The sequence below is a fragment of the Marmota monax genome, unplaced genomic scaffold (assembly GCF_021218885.2).
Source record: "Marmota monax isolate L192 unplaced genomic scaffold, Marmota_monax_Labrador192_F-V1.1 WCK01_AAM20220418_F8-fsc00001, whole genome shotgun sequence".
Classification (NCBI taxonomy): domain Eukaryota; kingdom Metazoa; phylum Chordata; class Mammalia; order Rodentia; family Sciuridae; genus Marmota; species Marmota monax.
Window position 1 is genome coordinate 34,930,771 of NW_026693777.1, and position 18,256 is coordinate 34,949,026.

Sequence of the window (18,256 nt, forward strand, 5' to 3'; positions counted from 1 at the left end):
GTAGAGTTTGTACCCTAACTATGAAGGATTCCTAAAACAAGTATGGACGTATCTTCCTTTACTAAAATTTTAAGCAACATATTGCATGGACCCTGTGACTTTCTGATTATTTTAGAGACTATCAGGCAAGGAAATTTTATTCACATTTTGATTGTAAATTTAAAGGAATAGCCTTTGTGAACATAACAAAATTTTACATATTTTTGAAAATTATATATATATATATTTGATTTCAATATCTATCTTACTATCTTATCTCAACTGTAAAATTAATGAAAAACAACATCATATAGAATAGAGTTGAGATTTTATGAAGAAAAATGTTATTACAGAATGTGGTTTGAGTTTCTTGATAAAATCTACCACATGATCAGTGGCTTTTCTGCATTGAAACATTCATTGATATTAGTCCATTCTTCTATCATATTCTTTGCCTTTTAATTATAGTTTATAGGAACAGACACCAGGCAGATGCTGTTTTCAATCTGGAGACAATACAGTCACAGTTGAATAAAATATAAAACAAAAAATTATGGAAGGGTACAAACACATATACACAAGACCCTTAGAGAAAGAAGACCAATGAAGCAAATGGAAATTTGTGGGCACAAGGATAGAGATAGATACAGAAACACAGAGAAAGAAGTAGAGTGAATGAAAATTAAAAATCATCAGCAAAGGTGGTATTGAAATGTCGAGGGCTTACTGAACTGGCATTGGATTGCAGTGTGTTCTTCATTCATCAAAAGCATCAGTTTATATTATATATGATTACTTTAAATTTGAATAAAATAACCAGTTTAGAAAAATTCTTTCCATATATAAAACAGGCGGGGCATGTAGCTCAGTGGCTAAATGTTCCTGACTTCAAGACTGATACCAAAAACTAAACAAAATATTGCTTTTCAAATTTTAGACCTATTTATCAAAAAACTATATCTATAATATAGATAACATATAATATATTTTAGTATAATATAGATAAAAATCTATATCTCTGAGTTCCCAAGATTGGAATTCATAAACACATGGTGAATATTTTAAGAATGAGTCAATTTACTTTCAACTTACCTTCCATGTCTGTATGATATGCTAAAACCCCCAAAGGTCAAAGTGATACAAATAGAATAGATTTATTATTCTATTGCCTGGTTAGTGTTGAAAGTTAAGGTTTTAACATTCTAAAATATTGAATGGAGAATTTAAATTGGCATATGCTTTTTGCCCTAATGTTTACTTTTCCAAAATCAAATTACTATTTGCATATGAAACCCTTTAATAATACTATTCAAATAAAGTAATTTCAATAAAACATACAACAAGAATAATGAATACATGCCAAGGACTCTTATCCAACATATACATGAGACTCTTATCCAACATATATTCTTTTGCTATGAATGACTAAGAAAAGCATTTAATTATTCTTTGGAGGATAGTTTCATTGAGAATAGTTATCAAATACTTGGTATCAGGACCTCTTTAAAATCTTTCTTATTATAATGGACCCCACACAACTTTTATTTATGTAAATTATAGCCAATAATATTTATTATTTAGGAATTAAACCTGAAAAATATTTGCTTATAAATTAATTTTTAAATAGTAGCATTAAGTAATTAGACATATGTAAAGTAATTATGCATGTGAGGTCTATGTAAAAATAACTTCATCAAATTTACTAAGAAGAGTTGCAATTTACAACTTTTTGCCAATATCATTACTATTTGTCTTAATACAATAAAAGTTATTGAATCCTACCTACTTCTCTGGTTGATCTACTGTGATACTACATACCATAAAGCCTGAAAACTCCAATGTAATAATAAATAAAAAAGAAAATGAAAAACCAAATGTTGTCTTAACATTATTATGAAAATAGTTTTGATCTATTTTTCCCTCAAAGACCACCAATCATTCCTGGACTACCATAGCTCTCTAATATCAAGTAATAATAATTGGTTATTTACCTTTTTCCATACAAAAACCACAAGAGAGTTGATCACTCACCCTCCATTCCAATTACAAAGTATTGAAGAGGTTGATTACATATATCGCATATATTTATATTAATTTTATTTAAAAGATTCATTGATTATGATGGTATTACAAATCATCCCAATTATTACATTGGTTAACAAATTGAGATAAAATATTAGCAAATGATATTTATGGTTAGATCTGAAATGAAAATTATGGGATATCATCCGCATTGAATGACAAATAGCAGACAGGCTCATTTTTGTGGAATAAATTTTCAGATTCAAATTCTTTTAACCAGATCATTCTAATTATCCTGTAATATTTCAAGTAATATGTTATAAACCATATTTCTTTAAAAATAGTATTTCATTTATAATGCATAGTATTTCAAAAGAATTCATTTTTACTAATGAGATGAATTTATGTGGAAACTCCTATTAAGCATTCAAACTTTTTCATCTCAATATTTATTTAAATTGCAGTCTCAAATGTACAGAGAAAGAAAGGTCTTAACCTAACACAACAAAGCTAAAATGAATTATTCTATACGTATATTTTAATTCTATGACTCATCAAGATGCTCTCCTCAAATCAGTATGAAAGCCTGTATTACTCTCACAAATAGAGCAAAGAATATTGAACACAATCAAAGTAATATCTTTGTATGTCACAAACAATGACTTATCTCTTTATTTATTGTCTCCTTTCATTCACCACAAGACCTAAATTTGAATATGTTGTTTTGTTTCATTTAGTTTTCTTTTGTTTTTGTCAAAACCAAAATACGGGTGGTAAACTTCCTTTGACTCCAGACTCTCTCTTCCTCTTTTCAAATTGGGTTTGGTGTGTCTAGGGTAGGACTATGAGTAACTGAAAATCATGTAAATATCTCTGTATGAATAATCTGTTATTTTTGAAAGGAATATCAATGGGACCCCACTCAAGGAATCTGTTTTAAAAAGTCATATTATATAAGATCACTTCTCACGTGAAATCTTTTTATCTTTGCAGCTTTTGGAACAAATAAAAATTTGAATGTAAATAATTGCTCCAGCTCTGTGAGTAAATTCATCCTCTTGGGCTTCCCTTACACCTGGAAGATTCAGATCCTCCTCTTTTCAATCTTTTCTGGAACATACATCTCAACCCTAATTGGAAACCTGAGCATTATCTGTGCTGTATGGTGGGACTATAGACTACAAACACCAATGTACATCCTGCTGGCCAACTTTTCCTTCCTGGAGATCTGTTATATCAACTCTACTGTCCCCAATATGCTAGCCAACTTTCTCTCTGAGAGCCATGACATTTCTTTCTCTGGGTGCTTCCTCCAGTTCTACTTCTTCTTCTCCATGGGCACCACTGAGACTTTCTTCTTGTCTGTCATGGCCTTTGACAGGTACCTTGCAATATGCAAACCCCTGAACTACCCTACAATCATGACTGTTCAAAACTCCTTCAGAATAGGAGCCGGCTGCTGGGTGTGTGGCTTCTTGTGTTTCCTCTTGCCTGTTTACCTAGTTTCTCAGCTCCCATTTTGTTGTGCAAATAAAATTGATCACTTTCTATGTGACCCAGGACCACTTATAAAGCTGTCCTGTGAACCAGCTCCTGGCACTGAAATTATCTGTGCCATCTATAACTCAGTCCTCATTTTCTCCACCTTCCTCTATATTACCAGTTCCTACACCTTGGTAATCAGAGCTGTACTCAGGGTCCCTTCAGCAGAAGGCCAGAAAAAGGCTTTCTCCACATGTGGCTCCCATCTGGCTGTAGTATCCCTCTTCTATGGCTCCATCATGGTTGTGTATGTGAGCCCCACAGCAGGAAATCCAGCAGGGATGCAGAAAATTGTGACTTTGTTCTACTCCATGTTAACTCCACTTTTCAACCCCTTGATCTACAGTTTACGGAATAAGGACATGAAGGAGGCCCTCAGAAAACTGTTCAGCACTGTAATGTTTCATAACAGCCATGGCAAAGGTTATTGAAGAAGCTGTGTGCACAAATAAATAATTAACACTTTGATTTTTGTTGTATTTATGGAAGTAGAAAATTTCTTGTAGAAGATGAGAAACATTCAAGTTTATTATAATGTTTATAAAGTTAGTTATATTCATTTGTTCATTCTATTAGATAAAAAATAATAATTATGTTCTTCCAAATAAAAGATTAATATTGAAAGGAAAATGATAGCTTATCTTGTTTGCTTTCAGAGTTATTTCAGTAGTTCATATTTTTCTCTCAGAAATTTCATAGTTCTCAGATGCACATATACACATGTAGAAAATCTATCCTACGTTTACAGTTCTTCCTAAAACTTTATCTTGGGTGGAAATTAATATATGATAAATTTGCATAGCAATTCTAGGGTAATGTTTTTGTGTTTTTTTTTTAAAAAGTTGGGTTTGCCTTTTGCCAACATTCTGAAGAACACTTGTGATTCAAACTTTTAGCATGAACTTTCCTCATGCTGCAAACCAAGCCTTTCTGAAATTGAAAAACATTCAATTCAATGACTATGCAACCACTTTTCCTTTCCCTTCACCCTTTGTTAGACATTTAATGATTCTGCTTCATTGATATCATGAATAATGAATGAACAAGGTTTTCTGAACATGAATATATGTGTTCACTTCCCTAGAATATATATTGAGGAATGAAATAACTAGATTATATGTTAATTTTCTATGCAGCATTTTGAGGAATTTTCAGACCATTCTCAGAAAGACTATGCCCTATTATTCTCAAAACGAAATGTTCACAATGTACAGGAATTTCTGTTTTCCTGTGTCTTTGACAACCCTAGTTATCTTCTGTATTTTTAACTTTTACCATCTCAATCCCTGCCAAATGGATTTTCCTTGTGGTTTCTATTGGCTTCTCCCTAAGTCCTGATGTGCTGATCACCATTTTAAGTACTTATTGCAAACTGAAAAGTCCTCTTTGTAGAAATTTTCTGAGCCTGTTTCATTTAGTTATCATCTTTTCATCATTGCAATTATGATAAATCCACTTTCATAAATGATGTATCTTTTGTCACATTTTTTTTACTAATGCACAATTTGAAAAATTTTCTCCCAAACTGGGAGCTATCTTTATATTCTAAATTATGTATTTTGAAGCTTTGTATTTTGTTGAAGTTCGTCTAATCTACTTACTTTTGTTGGTCAGATGTACTTTTGGTGTTACATTTAATAAAACAAGGTCTAACACTAGGTAATAGTGCTTCCGTGAACATGGGTGTGCAGATGTTTCTTCGACACACTTGTCTTTTTTTTCTTCAACACACTGATTTCATGTTATTTGGACATGTAACAAGGAGTGGGATTACTGAAAAATATGGTACTTGTCTTTTTAAGTCTTTTTTTTCAGAAAATTTCTCCTCATTTTCTAAAATAGTTGTAATAATTTGCATCTCCACCAAAAGTTTGCAATGGTTCTCTTTGGCACAACATTAACAGCACTAGTTAATTTTAGTCTTTTTAATAATAGCCCTATTTACTGAAGCAAGATAATATTTTATTGTGGTTTGATTTGCATTTTCTTTGATTAGTGATGTTGAATATTTTTTCATATACCTTTTGACCATTGTATGTCTTTTCTTTTTCTTTCTTTTTTTTTTTTAGAAAATGTCTATTCAGATCAATTTCCTACTTGTCTAAAAACTAATTTGTGTGTGTGTGTGTGTGTGTGTGTGATGCTGGGGATTAAATCCAGTAACACTCTACTGCAGACACTACAGAGCTACAATACCTGTCCCCATTTTGTGTGAGTGTGTGTGTAACAGAGTCTCACTAAGTTGTTCAGGCTGTTCTTCAACTTCTGATTCTCATTGTCCTGACTTCTTCTAAGTTGCTGAGATTACAGGCATGCCCCAAGGTTGCTGGCATATACTGCCTATTGCAAAGTCAACTTATTTGTTTTGTTTTATTTTTTTTCTGTTGAGTTTTTGAGTTCCTTATGTATTACAGATATGAATCCTCATTGTCAGATGCATAGTTTATAAATAATGTTTCCCATTCTGTATGTTTTCTCTTTACTTTTCAACTAGCTGTCATACAAGCTCTGACATTTATGTTTGTCAAAATTACAATCAAATTGGCAAACAACTAATAAAATCTCCAAATGTGGGTAAAAATGAAGATCCATAAATGAGAATAATAATCATTATCAAGAGGCCCATTTTTGGGTCTACTAAGGAACTCAGAGACCAAATGAAACCACCTAGATTTACTGCTTATTAACAGATCAAGAAGGAAAGATGAGTCAACTTTTGTAAGCAAAGTTGGTTCTCAGTCCTAGTCCTGCTTATTCTTCTCTTAACCTTAATCCTTATAAAGTGGATAGCTTTCAATCTTATTTCTCTTTCCTGTGTAATTAGTCATTGTACTTACTGAGTGTTCTGATGCATCACACACACACACACACACACACACACACACACACACGATCATTCTCTACTGCACAGTAGTAGTAGTAGTCTACCCATGATGTCTGTATTAATTGATTACAATGAGATCCAGAGCTGAGTTTATGCACAGGGGCCATCCTCCACCATCACCAAGTCATTGTTGTTCTGCATGAGTACGAAGACAGCTGCAATGCAGACAGCATCTAACTGCAGGGATTGTTCAAAAAAGCTTATTCACACAATGCAATTGTACAAAGACAGGTGGGACATAACAGGGGAATTAAGGCAGAAGTAAAGACACTTAAGTGTGGGAAGAATTGTCACTTGTACTCATGCACCTTTCTTGCTCAATATATGATAAGTGGCCCTTTTAGAATGTGACAGGGCCACTAAGACCCAGAACATTCCTCCTTGCCTTTGCCACTCAAGGGACTTGCAAGCCTCCTCTGGGACAGTAAGTTCCAGCTGCAGCAGGTCATGGACAGAGACAGTCATATCAGCAAACTTCATCTTTTTCAGAAAGGCTTCCCTGGAAAGTGAGGAGAATGGAAGTCTGCTCACAGGTGGGTGGATGTTCAAGAGTAAAAAGAGCAGCAGTATGGTGGACTCCAGCCTCACCTCACACTGGCCAGCTTGGGTCTGCTGTCCCATGCTCCTTCTGCATCATTGGGAAGAAGTTCACTTCTGTATCCGACAGCATCCTGAGCTCTGTTGAATCCAGTCATCTGTAATCCAAACAACAAAGAAGTGGATACAACCATGAGGGCTCTCTGAAGAGATTTGGGGAATTCTTAGAGGGAAATGCAGGATCTCTTTTTAAGATGAACTTCCTGGATCCATGTAGAGTAAGCAAGAAACACAAAGCCAGATTATAATAACCAAATATTCAATAATATTTTAACATAGTATCAGCAAAATAATTAGATGGGTTGAATTTTTCTATAAATGTTGTTTAAACTCAATGACTCACCTTCAAAAGGTATGTAGAAGTTCATTTTACCAAGAAGTTATCACATGGTTCCTATAAACATGTATAATTTTTCATGTCACTTGAAAAGGAGAAAAAAATGCCTTTAAGTCCATTAGTATCAAATCTTACTCCCATCTTTCTACACTCAAATATTTTGATTTCAAAGAACTTTGTCCCTATTCCAAAGCTAAGATTACACATTCCAGAAATACACTGAATTTTTGCTTAAGGTAATTGGACTATAATATGTTATCATCTATAATAAATTATATCACACAAGTTGTTGATTTCTAGGGAACTTATGTAACAACATTTGAATACCATTGCACTACTAATTTTACTTAATAAATCACAATTCTCTGACATTTCTCTTGCTGTAAAAATGCACAGACTTATTTTCAACTATGCATTTATTTCCTTGGTCTATATCACATTTGTATATAAGAAAAATATAGAAACTACATAAAACTGTGTTTTGTATTTTTGGCAAGTCTTATTATAAGCATAGTAGAAATCTGGTGAGGAGGGGAAGGTAGATACATATTTAGGATACATTATTTTATCCTCTTCTGTGTGTCCTTTGATCTTAACCACATGAGTAGAATTTAATGGTCCAGGAGACATTGAAATATGAAGAAAAAAAATCAGTGGCAGCAACTTGTGGCTAGAAAGAACACAGGAATATAACTGTTAGAGTCTGTAAACAAGTCAAAATAACACCTGGCATTCAGCCAGGGGAATGTTAAGAGTTCGTAAACAAGTCTGGATGGTGCCTGGCAAAATGCCAGAGGGAGTGGTTTGAGAAGTAACAAAAACAAGCCATTAAGTGTGGAGATTCCTTATTGGTTGACTGATGTATCTAGTTTATGCTAATTAGATAAGCTGTGTGGAATGTATAAATACTGCTCCTGTCCTACAATAAACGGCTCCCACTCATGCTGTATCAACGTACACAAGTTATTCGTCACCCCCCGGTTATTTTGCTGCAGCCAGTCGGACTGCGGCATATAACCTTGTTCATCCAATCAGGAAAGACAAATTATCTCAATAACACAAAAATCAAATATTGTATTTTACTTTCACTTCAATGAATAGCCAATCTACAAACTAAAATCTTTGGACAGTCTCAATGTTGATCATGTTATCTCAGAATGTGCTTTTGAGAAATAGCAAATTCCTGAGAGACTACTTTCTGATGATTCACTGAGAGAAAATAAAGAAATTGTTGTGATCACCTTAAAGCTGATTTTTGTGCAGGCTGAGAGATAGGGGTTAACTTTCATTCTGTGACATGGATTTCCTGTTTTCCCAGCACCATTTGATGGATGGTATGAGGTAACTGTTTTTATGTGGGTTTGTCTCTGTGTATTCTATTCTGTGTCATTGGTCTTCTTGCCTATTTTGTTGTCAATACCATGGTGGTTTGGTTACCATAGCTCTGTTGTATAGTTTAAGGTCTGGTATTGTGATGCCTCTTTCTCCATTTTTCTCAGTAAAGATTTATTTAGCTATTCTGAGTCTTTTATTTTTCCAAGTGATCTTCATGACAGCTTTTTCTATTTCTATGAAGAACATCATTGGAATTTTGATGGTAATATCATTGAATCTGTATAGTTTTATTCGTAGTATGGCCATTTGACAATATTGATTCTGCCAATCCAAAAGCATGGAAGGTCTTTCCATCTTCAAAGGTCTTCCTCAATTTTTTTTCTTTTGTGTTCTTAGTTTATATTTTAGAGATTCTTCATCTCTTTTTTTAAATTGATTCTTAAGTATTTGACTTTTTTGAGACTATTGTGAATGGATGGTTTTCCTAACATCTCTTTCAACTGGTTCATCATTGTTATATAGAAATACAATGACTTATGAGTGTTAATTTTGCATACTGCTACCTTTCTGAATTCATTTATGAATTCTAGAAACTAACTGGTGTCTTTTTTGGATCAAATACATAGGACTTATACCATAAATCCTGCACATACTAGAAGAGAATATAGGCCTAACACTTTACTATATTGGCTCAGAAACAGACTTCCTTAACAAGAATCCTAAAGCACAAGAAATAAAATTTTAAAAAATCAATAAATTGGATGACATCAAACCATAAAGCTTCTTAAAACAAAGAAAACGTTCAAGAGTGTGAAGAGGGAACCTTCAGAATGGGAGAAAATCTTTGCCACATGACATTAATTTTCAATATATAAAAATAACTCAAAAAGCTTAACACCAAAAACACAAATAACCTAATCAATAAATGGGCAAAAATAACTGAACAGACACTTTTCAAATGAAGAAATATGAATTTTCAACAAATATATGAAAAATGCTGTATATCTCTAGCAATTAGAGAAATACAAATTAAAACTACATTGAGATTTCATCACACTCCAGACAGAATGACAAGTATCAAGATTATAAGTAACAACACAGGTTAACAAGGATGTGGGGGAAAAGGGATCACTCATACATTGTTGATGGGATTGCAAATTGGTGCAACCTCTTTGGAAAACAGTATAGAGACTCCTCAAAAAACTAGTAATGGAAGCCACATTTGACCCAGTTTTCCCACTCCTTGATATATATCCAAAGGATTTATATAATCACTATTGTGATACAACCATACCAATATACATAGCAGCATAATTCATAATAGCTAAGCTACAGAACCAACCTAGATGCCCATTAACAGATGAATGGATAAAAGGAATATGGTACATATACAGAATGGAATATTACTCAGCCATAAAGAAGAAAACCTTTATGACATTTGTCAGTAAATGGATGGAACTGAAGAGCAAAATGTTAAATGAAATAAGCCAATCCATAAAAATCAAAAGTTTTTGCTGATATGTGGGAGCTAAACCACAATAAATGGAGACAGGAGAAAAGGGGAAATTCAGTAGACTAGATAAAGGGGCAAAAAGTAAGGGAGGGTATAGGAATAAGAAAGGCTTTAGAATAATTTTCCTCCCTACACATAGGAAAACACCTAAGTGAATCCCACATTTTGCCCATCTAAAAGAATGGGGACTGAGTTAGAATAAGATATATTCTATGCTTATTTAATTTTATCAAAATGGATTCTACTGTCATACATAACTAAAAGAACCAATAAAAAAGAAGGAGTTCTGATTTTAAAAAGAAAATAAAGTTTTCCCCTTTTTTATGGGGAAGAATACGGGGGACTAAATTATATTGTATGTTTTTATGGTTATATCAAAGTGAATCCTAATACTATGTATAACTAAAAAGAATCAATAAAGATTTTAAAAAGAAAGAAAAAGTAAACATAATTTTATGAGCAAGATCAGTAACTGAAGTGAAAGCAGTATAAGAGGAAAGCACATACTTTTTTAAAATCCATTAATGCAAATACCTCAGCACCATCACCAGTACCCTCCCAGACAAAAGACGAATGTCTTTATAAATAATCAAATACCTGTGATAGCAGACTTTATGGATTCTCCACAACTATCACACTATCACACAATAAGATAGAAGCCATGGCACTTGGAGAACTCCCTTGTGCACAACCAAGGGCAGAGTTCTGTTTAACACTCCCAGAATGGAGACGTCTCCCCACTGCCAGAGGAGAAGACGCAATGACAGTTTGTACATAGACTGCACAAAATATACACATGTGTGATAATTCTGAATTTGCACAGAAGTATCCCACTTAATGATCAAAATCTTCTAGCAATATTGTTTGCTACATGACCTGAAGTTCTAATGTTTGTCATTCATTGTAAAAAAAAAACACAGTTCTTTTTAGAGCATACATTAGTTAAGGATATAAACATACAAAAGGTAACATATTTGTTTTCAGTCATGAGGGATTTTATCAACTCTTTTCTTCTTTGAAAATCAGCTGAGATCAAAGCCCTAGGGAAATGGCATCCCAGTAGGTATGGAGAAGAGGAATAGATACAGAAAAAGACAATGAAAATAGGTGGGAGACACATACATTATAAACATTCATATTTTTTCCCAGACATTTTTTTTTCATTTTTGTCATATTTATTTGATCATTTGTTACACATAACAACAGAGTATATTTCAATGTATTATGCATACATGGAACATAACTCATTCTAATTAGGATCCCATTCATTTTTTTAAAAAAATTTAAATTTATTATAATTAGTTGTACATTACAGTAGAATACATTTATGCACTTTGATATATATCATAATAAATAGATTATAATTTCTCATTTTTCTGATTGTACATGTTGCAGAATCACATTGGTCAGGCAGTCATATATGTACATAGGTAATAATGTCTATTTCATTCTACTATCCTTCCTACCCTCATATCCCCTCCCCTCCCTTCAATCCCTTGTCCATAATCTAAAGTAACTCTATTCTTCCCTACTCCCCACCCCTCACCCCACATTGTGAATTAACATCCACATACAGAATCCCATTCTGGTGATTGTACAAGATGTGGTGTTACACTGGTCATGTATTCATACAGGAACATATGAATGTTCTGAAAAAACATAGGAAAGTTACTTCCAATTCGTTCTACTGTCTTTCCTATACTTATCTCCCCTACCTTCCCTTTATTCCCCTTTGTCTAATCCAGTGAATTTTTGTTCTCCTCCACCCCTTATTGTGTATTAGAATCTGCATGTCAGAAGAACAATGGGCCTTTGGTTTTACAATTGGCTTATTTCACTTAGCATGATATTTTCCAGCTCCATCAATTTAATGACAAATGGCATCATTTCATTCTTCTTTAAGACTGAGTAATATCCCATTGTGTATATATACTCCATTTTCTTTATACATTCATCTGTTGAAGGACATCTAGGTTAGATACATACCTTAGCTATTATAAATTGAGCTGCTATAAACATTGATGTGGTTGCATCAGTGTATGCTGCTTTTAAGTCCTTTGAGAATATGGCTGGGTTGTGGGATAGCTGGGTCAAATGATGGTTCCATTCCAATTTTTTCAAGGAATCGCCATTCTGCTTTCCATAGTAGTTGTACCAATTTGCAGTCTCACCAGTAATGTACCTTTCCCCACACATCCTTGCCAACATTTATTGTTATTAGTATTCTTGATAATTGCCATTCTGACTGAAGTGAGATGAAATCTCAATGTAGTTTTTTTTTTTAATTTAATTTGTTATATATGACAGGAGAATGCATTTGAGTTCATAGTATACATATAGAGCACAATTTTTCATATCTGTGGTTGTACACAAAGTAGAGTCACACCATTCATGTTTCCCAGACGTATCTTAACTGTACTGTAATGAGATAAGAAGAACAGTAGCAACAGGAGAGAATGACTTTGAAGAAAGTTTCATTAGCATAACTGGACAGTAAGTTTTAACTATATGACATTCAACTGGAAAAATGGGGGATCATATCAGTCCCAGAATCACAAGCACAGACACCCAATGCTGTCATGTTCTAAAAGGAACAATTATTTGATTTAATAATTCATATCGAAGCCTTGTAAGTGTTCATAATACAACATTTATAGTGGAAAACACTTGAAAAATACAAAATGGCCACACAAATTGTGATTTATCTACATCTAGATTATTCTGAGGAACAAAAAGCAATAATCTAGATGTAGGGCATTCAGAATGACTGAGTTAAAAGCTTGGAAAAATACTTCCCCAGAAAAACAACAATAAAACTGGACACAATTTTTAGATATGCACACAGAAAACAACATTTAAAGCTCCTGGAAATGACAAGACATAGAACAAATTAAGAAACAATTGTTAAGGAAAATAGACAAGATCTATGTAAAAATAGGAATCCATATGTGTGTGTGTATGTATGTATATATATATATATATATATATATATATATATATATTTTTTTTTTTTTAATAGAGGCTACTATTTCCCCAGCTGTGTGTTTTTCAATTTCTTTCCACCACAAGAAGGCTGGCCTTGGAAATGGGTGGGTGTCTCCTCTTCTCCCTCTCAGCTCCAACATTTCAACACAGACTCTTTTCTAGGTGGGCCAAGGCAGGGTGTGATAAATGGTGGCTTCCTTCTCACCTCATAGCTTTGGTGCCATGTTGTGGAGATCTTCCCAGGTGAGCATGGCAGAGAGAAAATTCCGGAAGCTCCCTGGTTCTGCCTTTATATGGAGAAAGACATGGAAAACCTGAGACCAGGTATTATGAAAAGACTGAGATCACAACAGAAACATTATTAACTGTTTTCTTAAAAAGAAAGAAAGAAAGAAAGAAATCCAGCCATCTGGGCATAGTACTATATACTAATAATTTATAAAATGTAGGTGGAATATAAAATACCTAGAAAGACAGAAAGAATATAAAAATAAAGGGACAAAACTAATAAAGATGGGTTGGGGATGTGGCTCAAGTGGTAACGCGCTTGCGTAGCATGCATGAGGCACTGGGTTCGATTCTCAGAACCATGTAAAAATAAAATAAAGATATTGTGTCCACCTAAAACTAAAAAAATATAAATATAAAAAACCACTAAAGATACTGTATTTAAAACTACACACAGAAAAATTTCAGGACCTGAGAGCTTCACTAGAGACTCCTATCACACATTACAGAAGAACAATACTAATTTTTCACAAACTCTTCCAAGATAACTCATTTGATGATGTCAAATTTACTCTGATAACAAAGCAGGAAAAGACAACAAAACGTTAGGAAAACTATAACCTAATAACCATCATGGATGTAGGCCCAACTGTAAACTATCTAACAGAAGCATAGGTTAAGTATAAAGACACAAATAGGCTTTAAAAAAAGTCAAAGGACGGATACTACCTGATTTCAAGTCTTAACTGGAATGGTGCTGTAATCAAGATGAGGCTTTGGAAAAAGAATAGACATATAGGTCAATGGAGCAGAACAGAGACCATAAACAGATGCACAAATATAATTAACTGATCTTTTACAAAAGAGCAAAGACAATGCAAAGGAGAAAAAGGAGAAAATGCAGTCTTTCCTATAAATGGGGCTGGAACAACTAGACCATGCACAAAATAGATACAATGTGCATACACACAGACAATACACCTTAACTCAAAATTAACTCACAAAACTTAAGAGACATAAGGTAAATGGCAACTTGAAATTCTTTATGATGACACAAGAGTAAATCCAGATGACATTAGGTATGGAAATGTCTTGTTAGAGTCAAAGTCACAATTTGTGAAATATTAATTTTGCAAACTGAGTTCTATTAAAATTAATATACTCTTCTTTTTGAGGCAATGTAAAAAGAATGAGAAGACAGGTCAAACTGCAGAGAGTATTTGTAAAAGACATATCTAATAAAGGATTGTCATCCATAATGCACCAAGAACATTTAAAAGTCAACAAAAAGAGAAATAATTTAAGAATTTCCCAAAACATAAACAGAAATGTCTCATGACAACATGCAAAAAGTGTAAATAGGTGTACAAAAAGAGGTTCAACTTCAGATCAATAGAGAACTGGGAAATAAAACAACAAAAAGACACTACTATGTAACTATTAGCAGAGTCAAAATCAAAACACTGACACATGGATATTTACAAGAGCTTTCTTCACAATTTCTCTAAAATGGAAGAACTACAATGGGCTTCAGTTTATGAATAGATAATAAACTATTACAGAAATGCAATATTAGTTAGTCATAAATACAAAAAATACCACTAGAAGGCACAGAGGAACCAAAAATGCATATTAATAAACAAAAACCCTAACCTGAAAAGCTTATGTAGAGTTTGAGTTTCTGCAATTCTGAAAAAGACAAAACATTGAGACAATTTAAAGTGTCTTCCAGAGGTTTTAGGGAAGGAGGAAAGAAGGAATGAGCAGAACACAGACAATTTCTAATGCAGTAGAACTACTTGGTAGTATACTATAATAGTGTGGATAGATGTGATTATTTGTCCAAACCCATGGAGTGCACAACACCCAAAGTGAACTGTAATCTAAACTATGGACTTTAGGTTAGTTAAAGTGTGTTCATCTATGTTCAAACTTCATCTGGAGGTTTGGATGTTGAAAGTGGAGAAACTGAATAATTCTGTGTGTGCTACGCATGACAATTTGAAATTTCTAGTCATTTTCTGAGAACCTGAAATTGCTCTAAAATAGTCCTAAAATGTTTGGATTAAAGGATAGAAATATATACACAATGCTTATATAAACCAAAAGAAAACATTAGTAACTCTTTTTTTAAATACATGTCAAGAGTGGAATGCATTACAATCCTTATTATACATTAGCAACTCTTTTAATAAAAAGCAAAATATGATTCAAAAATACTACCAGAGATTAAAGAAGAGCATTTTGTAATGAGGAAGGGGTTAATTAATCAGGAAGATATAATGATTTTATTGATGTATAGCCTCAATAAGAGAATTTTAAAAATAAATGAAATACTAAAACAACTGCAACAAGAAATACACAAAAATTATAAGCAGACTTCATATCTCTTTCTCAGTTATTGATAGTAGACAAAAATTCAGACATGAGCTAGACCTGAATAACAATATGAAACAATGTGATGTAATTAATACCTATAGAGTGCTTAGATGCAAAATATCAGCATGCTACTTTTTAAAAAAATACACAAAATATTTGCCAAGTTGACTCATATTCGGGTTCATAAGCCAACTCATAATGAATTTTAAAGTATTTAAGTCATACAAATTTGTCTATAAATACACATTCCAGATTTATCTAGCAAAATTTCCTGCAACAAATGAACTGGCCATTCAATGTAGCATTGAGATAGGATGCAATACTGCTCAACAATAGAAAAGAATGCAGTATTGGTTCAACAAAGTTATGCATTTGTAACTAAATACATGGAAAGAAATCAGACCAAGAAAAATTACATAAACTGGAGTATATTCAATTAAAACTCTGGAAAATACAAATAGCAAACACACACAGATTTGTGGTTGTAAATAGAGAAGGGAAGGAGTGATTGTCAAGGTACAAGGGAACTTTGGGGATGAGCATACATTACTTATCCTATGATGATGTATTCATGGCTGGGTACAGGTATCAAAACTTATCAAGTCACTTAAATATGGGTAGTTTGTGATATGCCAATGTACCTAATGAACTCATCTAAGATGTCAAAACAGTAGATGGATTTTAAACTAACATCAATATCTTTACAGAAAAATCAAAAGATATCTTAATAATTTAATAGCCAGTGAATAACTGTTCAGGATCTCAATCAATCACAGATATCATGTAAGATAATCAGTCAGTTGAGAAAAGTTACTTCCTTACTTGGATGACTATGATGTGTATTAGGGCACTCCATCTATACAGGGATATGATTTCTCTATAAATCAAGACTACATTAACTGATTACATACACCAAGCAAGACATGAAAATTGCAGAAAACAAATTCTTAGTATTTTTTATCTAATATAATTTTGTTAACTAGACTAGGTTTTTATTTGAGGTTTTCCTGGATTCCCTGTTTTGATTTCCAAAATATTTAATAGTGTAATCACTCTTAGCCAAGAAGTCCCCAAGAGATGTCCAAAGTAAATTAGTTTTATGATCTTCATTGTGTTCAGATGTAGAATGGGAATTTATACTCAGGGGATCACTTCAGGTGGAAAATACATGTCAGGCTTCAGGAGAGCAGGTCCACAGATACAGCCTCATACAGCCTGGGCTATCATCTGCTGCACATATCAGAAAAGAATAAGAGGGGATCCAGTCCAAGAAAAAAAACTGTGTTTAGTAAATCAACTCATGTTCTTGATTCTCTTCATGATTTTTATTAAAATATTTCTGTATATCTGTTTCACATGTGCCCACTATGCTTTGAGATGAGAAGCTTATCTAGCTTCTGACATTCTCAGATCTCAATTCATAGTTCTCTATAAATTAAAGGCTTTTCCTCATCTCCCTTTGTTTCTGGAATTCCTACAGTATCTTAAACAACCATGGACCCAACACCATAATGCACCTCCTCAAAAACCACCTCAGGTCTCTGTGGGGTTTCACAGTTCTCCTATGGTTAAATCATCTGAGCAGACTTCAGAAATATTTATATAAATGGTCCTCCCCATTTAAGAGAATAATGTTTTTCATATAATGATGAGCACTGCAACATTACTCATAGAGATAGAAGTAAAAGGAGTTACATATTGAGTGAGAAGTGACATTATTAAATAAATAGATTAAAACTCATCGGTGAGAGTAAAGGAAGACATCATGAGCTGGTGGGAGGAACGTGCACTTTCTCACTGTGTACTTCACCCGGGGTATGTTTCAGTGATATATTAAGCTCTGGAGAAAAGATTCTTCTTAAAGTGTAAGTATGAAAAACTTCAGTTTTCATATAGAAAAATTATTCATGGAAGGACATTGCATATACAAGTTGATATTTTGTTGATTTTCATACTCCTGAGATACCAGTGCAATCAGTTTATATAAAATGTCAGTAGCTAATGTTTTAAAGAAAGTTTATTACATGCATTTAACTCACAGAAAATACTCAGCTGTACAATAAACTCTGGAATTAGTGTTGCTTTAAGATCCATCTTGAAAAATAGAGGAATAATTAATATTTATTACTATTCTCGGAAGACAACAAGTATATCTGTGTTGTATATGTTCTGGTACATCTTCTGGTTCATCTTCATTTCTATTTCTTACAGATATAGAAATGGAAGTAATAAAACCTTCCTTTTGAAGTCACAATAGATAATAGACTAAGATTTTAGGCTACACAGGACTAATTAAAGATTCTATAGTTACTCTAATTGTCCTAAATATTTTATTTAATATTAAGGGTAATATCATTTGTCCCCCAATATATATTTACAGTTACAGAACTGATTTTTTTAAAAGCTGTGTAAATTCTTATTATGAATTCTTCTCTGAAATTGTACATATTCATCT

At 33.1% G+C, this 18,256-nt stretch overlaps 1 protein-coding gene across 1 annotated transcript; it reads left to right on the forward strand.

Moving 5' to 3' along the window:
* The first annotated feature begins 1,265 nt into the window (after positions 1-1,265).
* LOC124104046 (olfactory receptor 11G2-like) lies at positions 1,266-3,974 on the forward strand. Its single transcript, XM_046460712.1, has 2 exons — positions 1,266-1,297; positions 3,038-3,974. Exons 1-2 carry the CDS (start codon positions 1,266-1,268, stop codon positions 3,972-3,974), a joined length of 969 nt encoding a protein of 322 aa, XP_046316668.1.
* Positions 3,975-18,256: the final 14,282 nt, after the last annotated feature.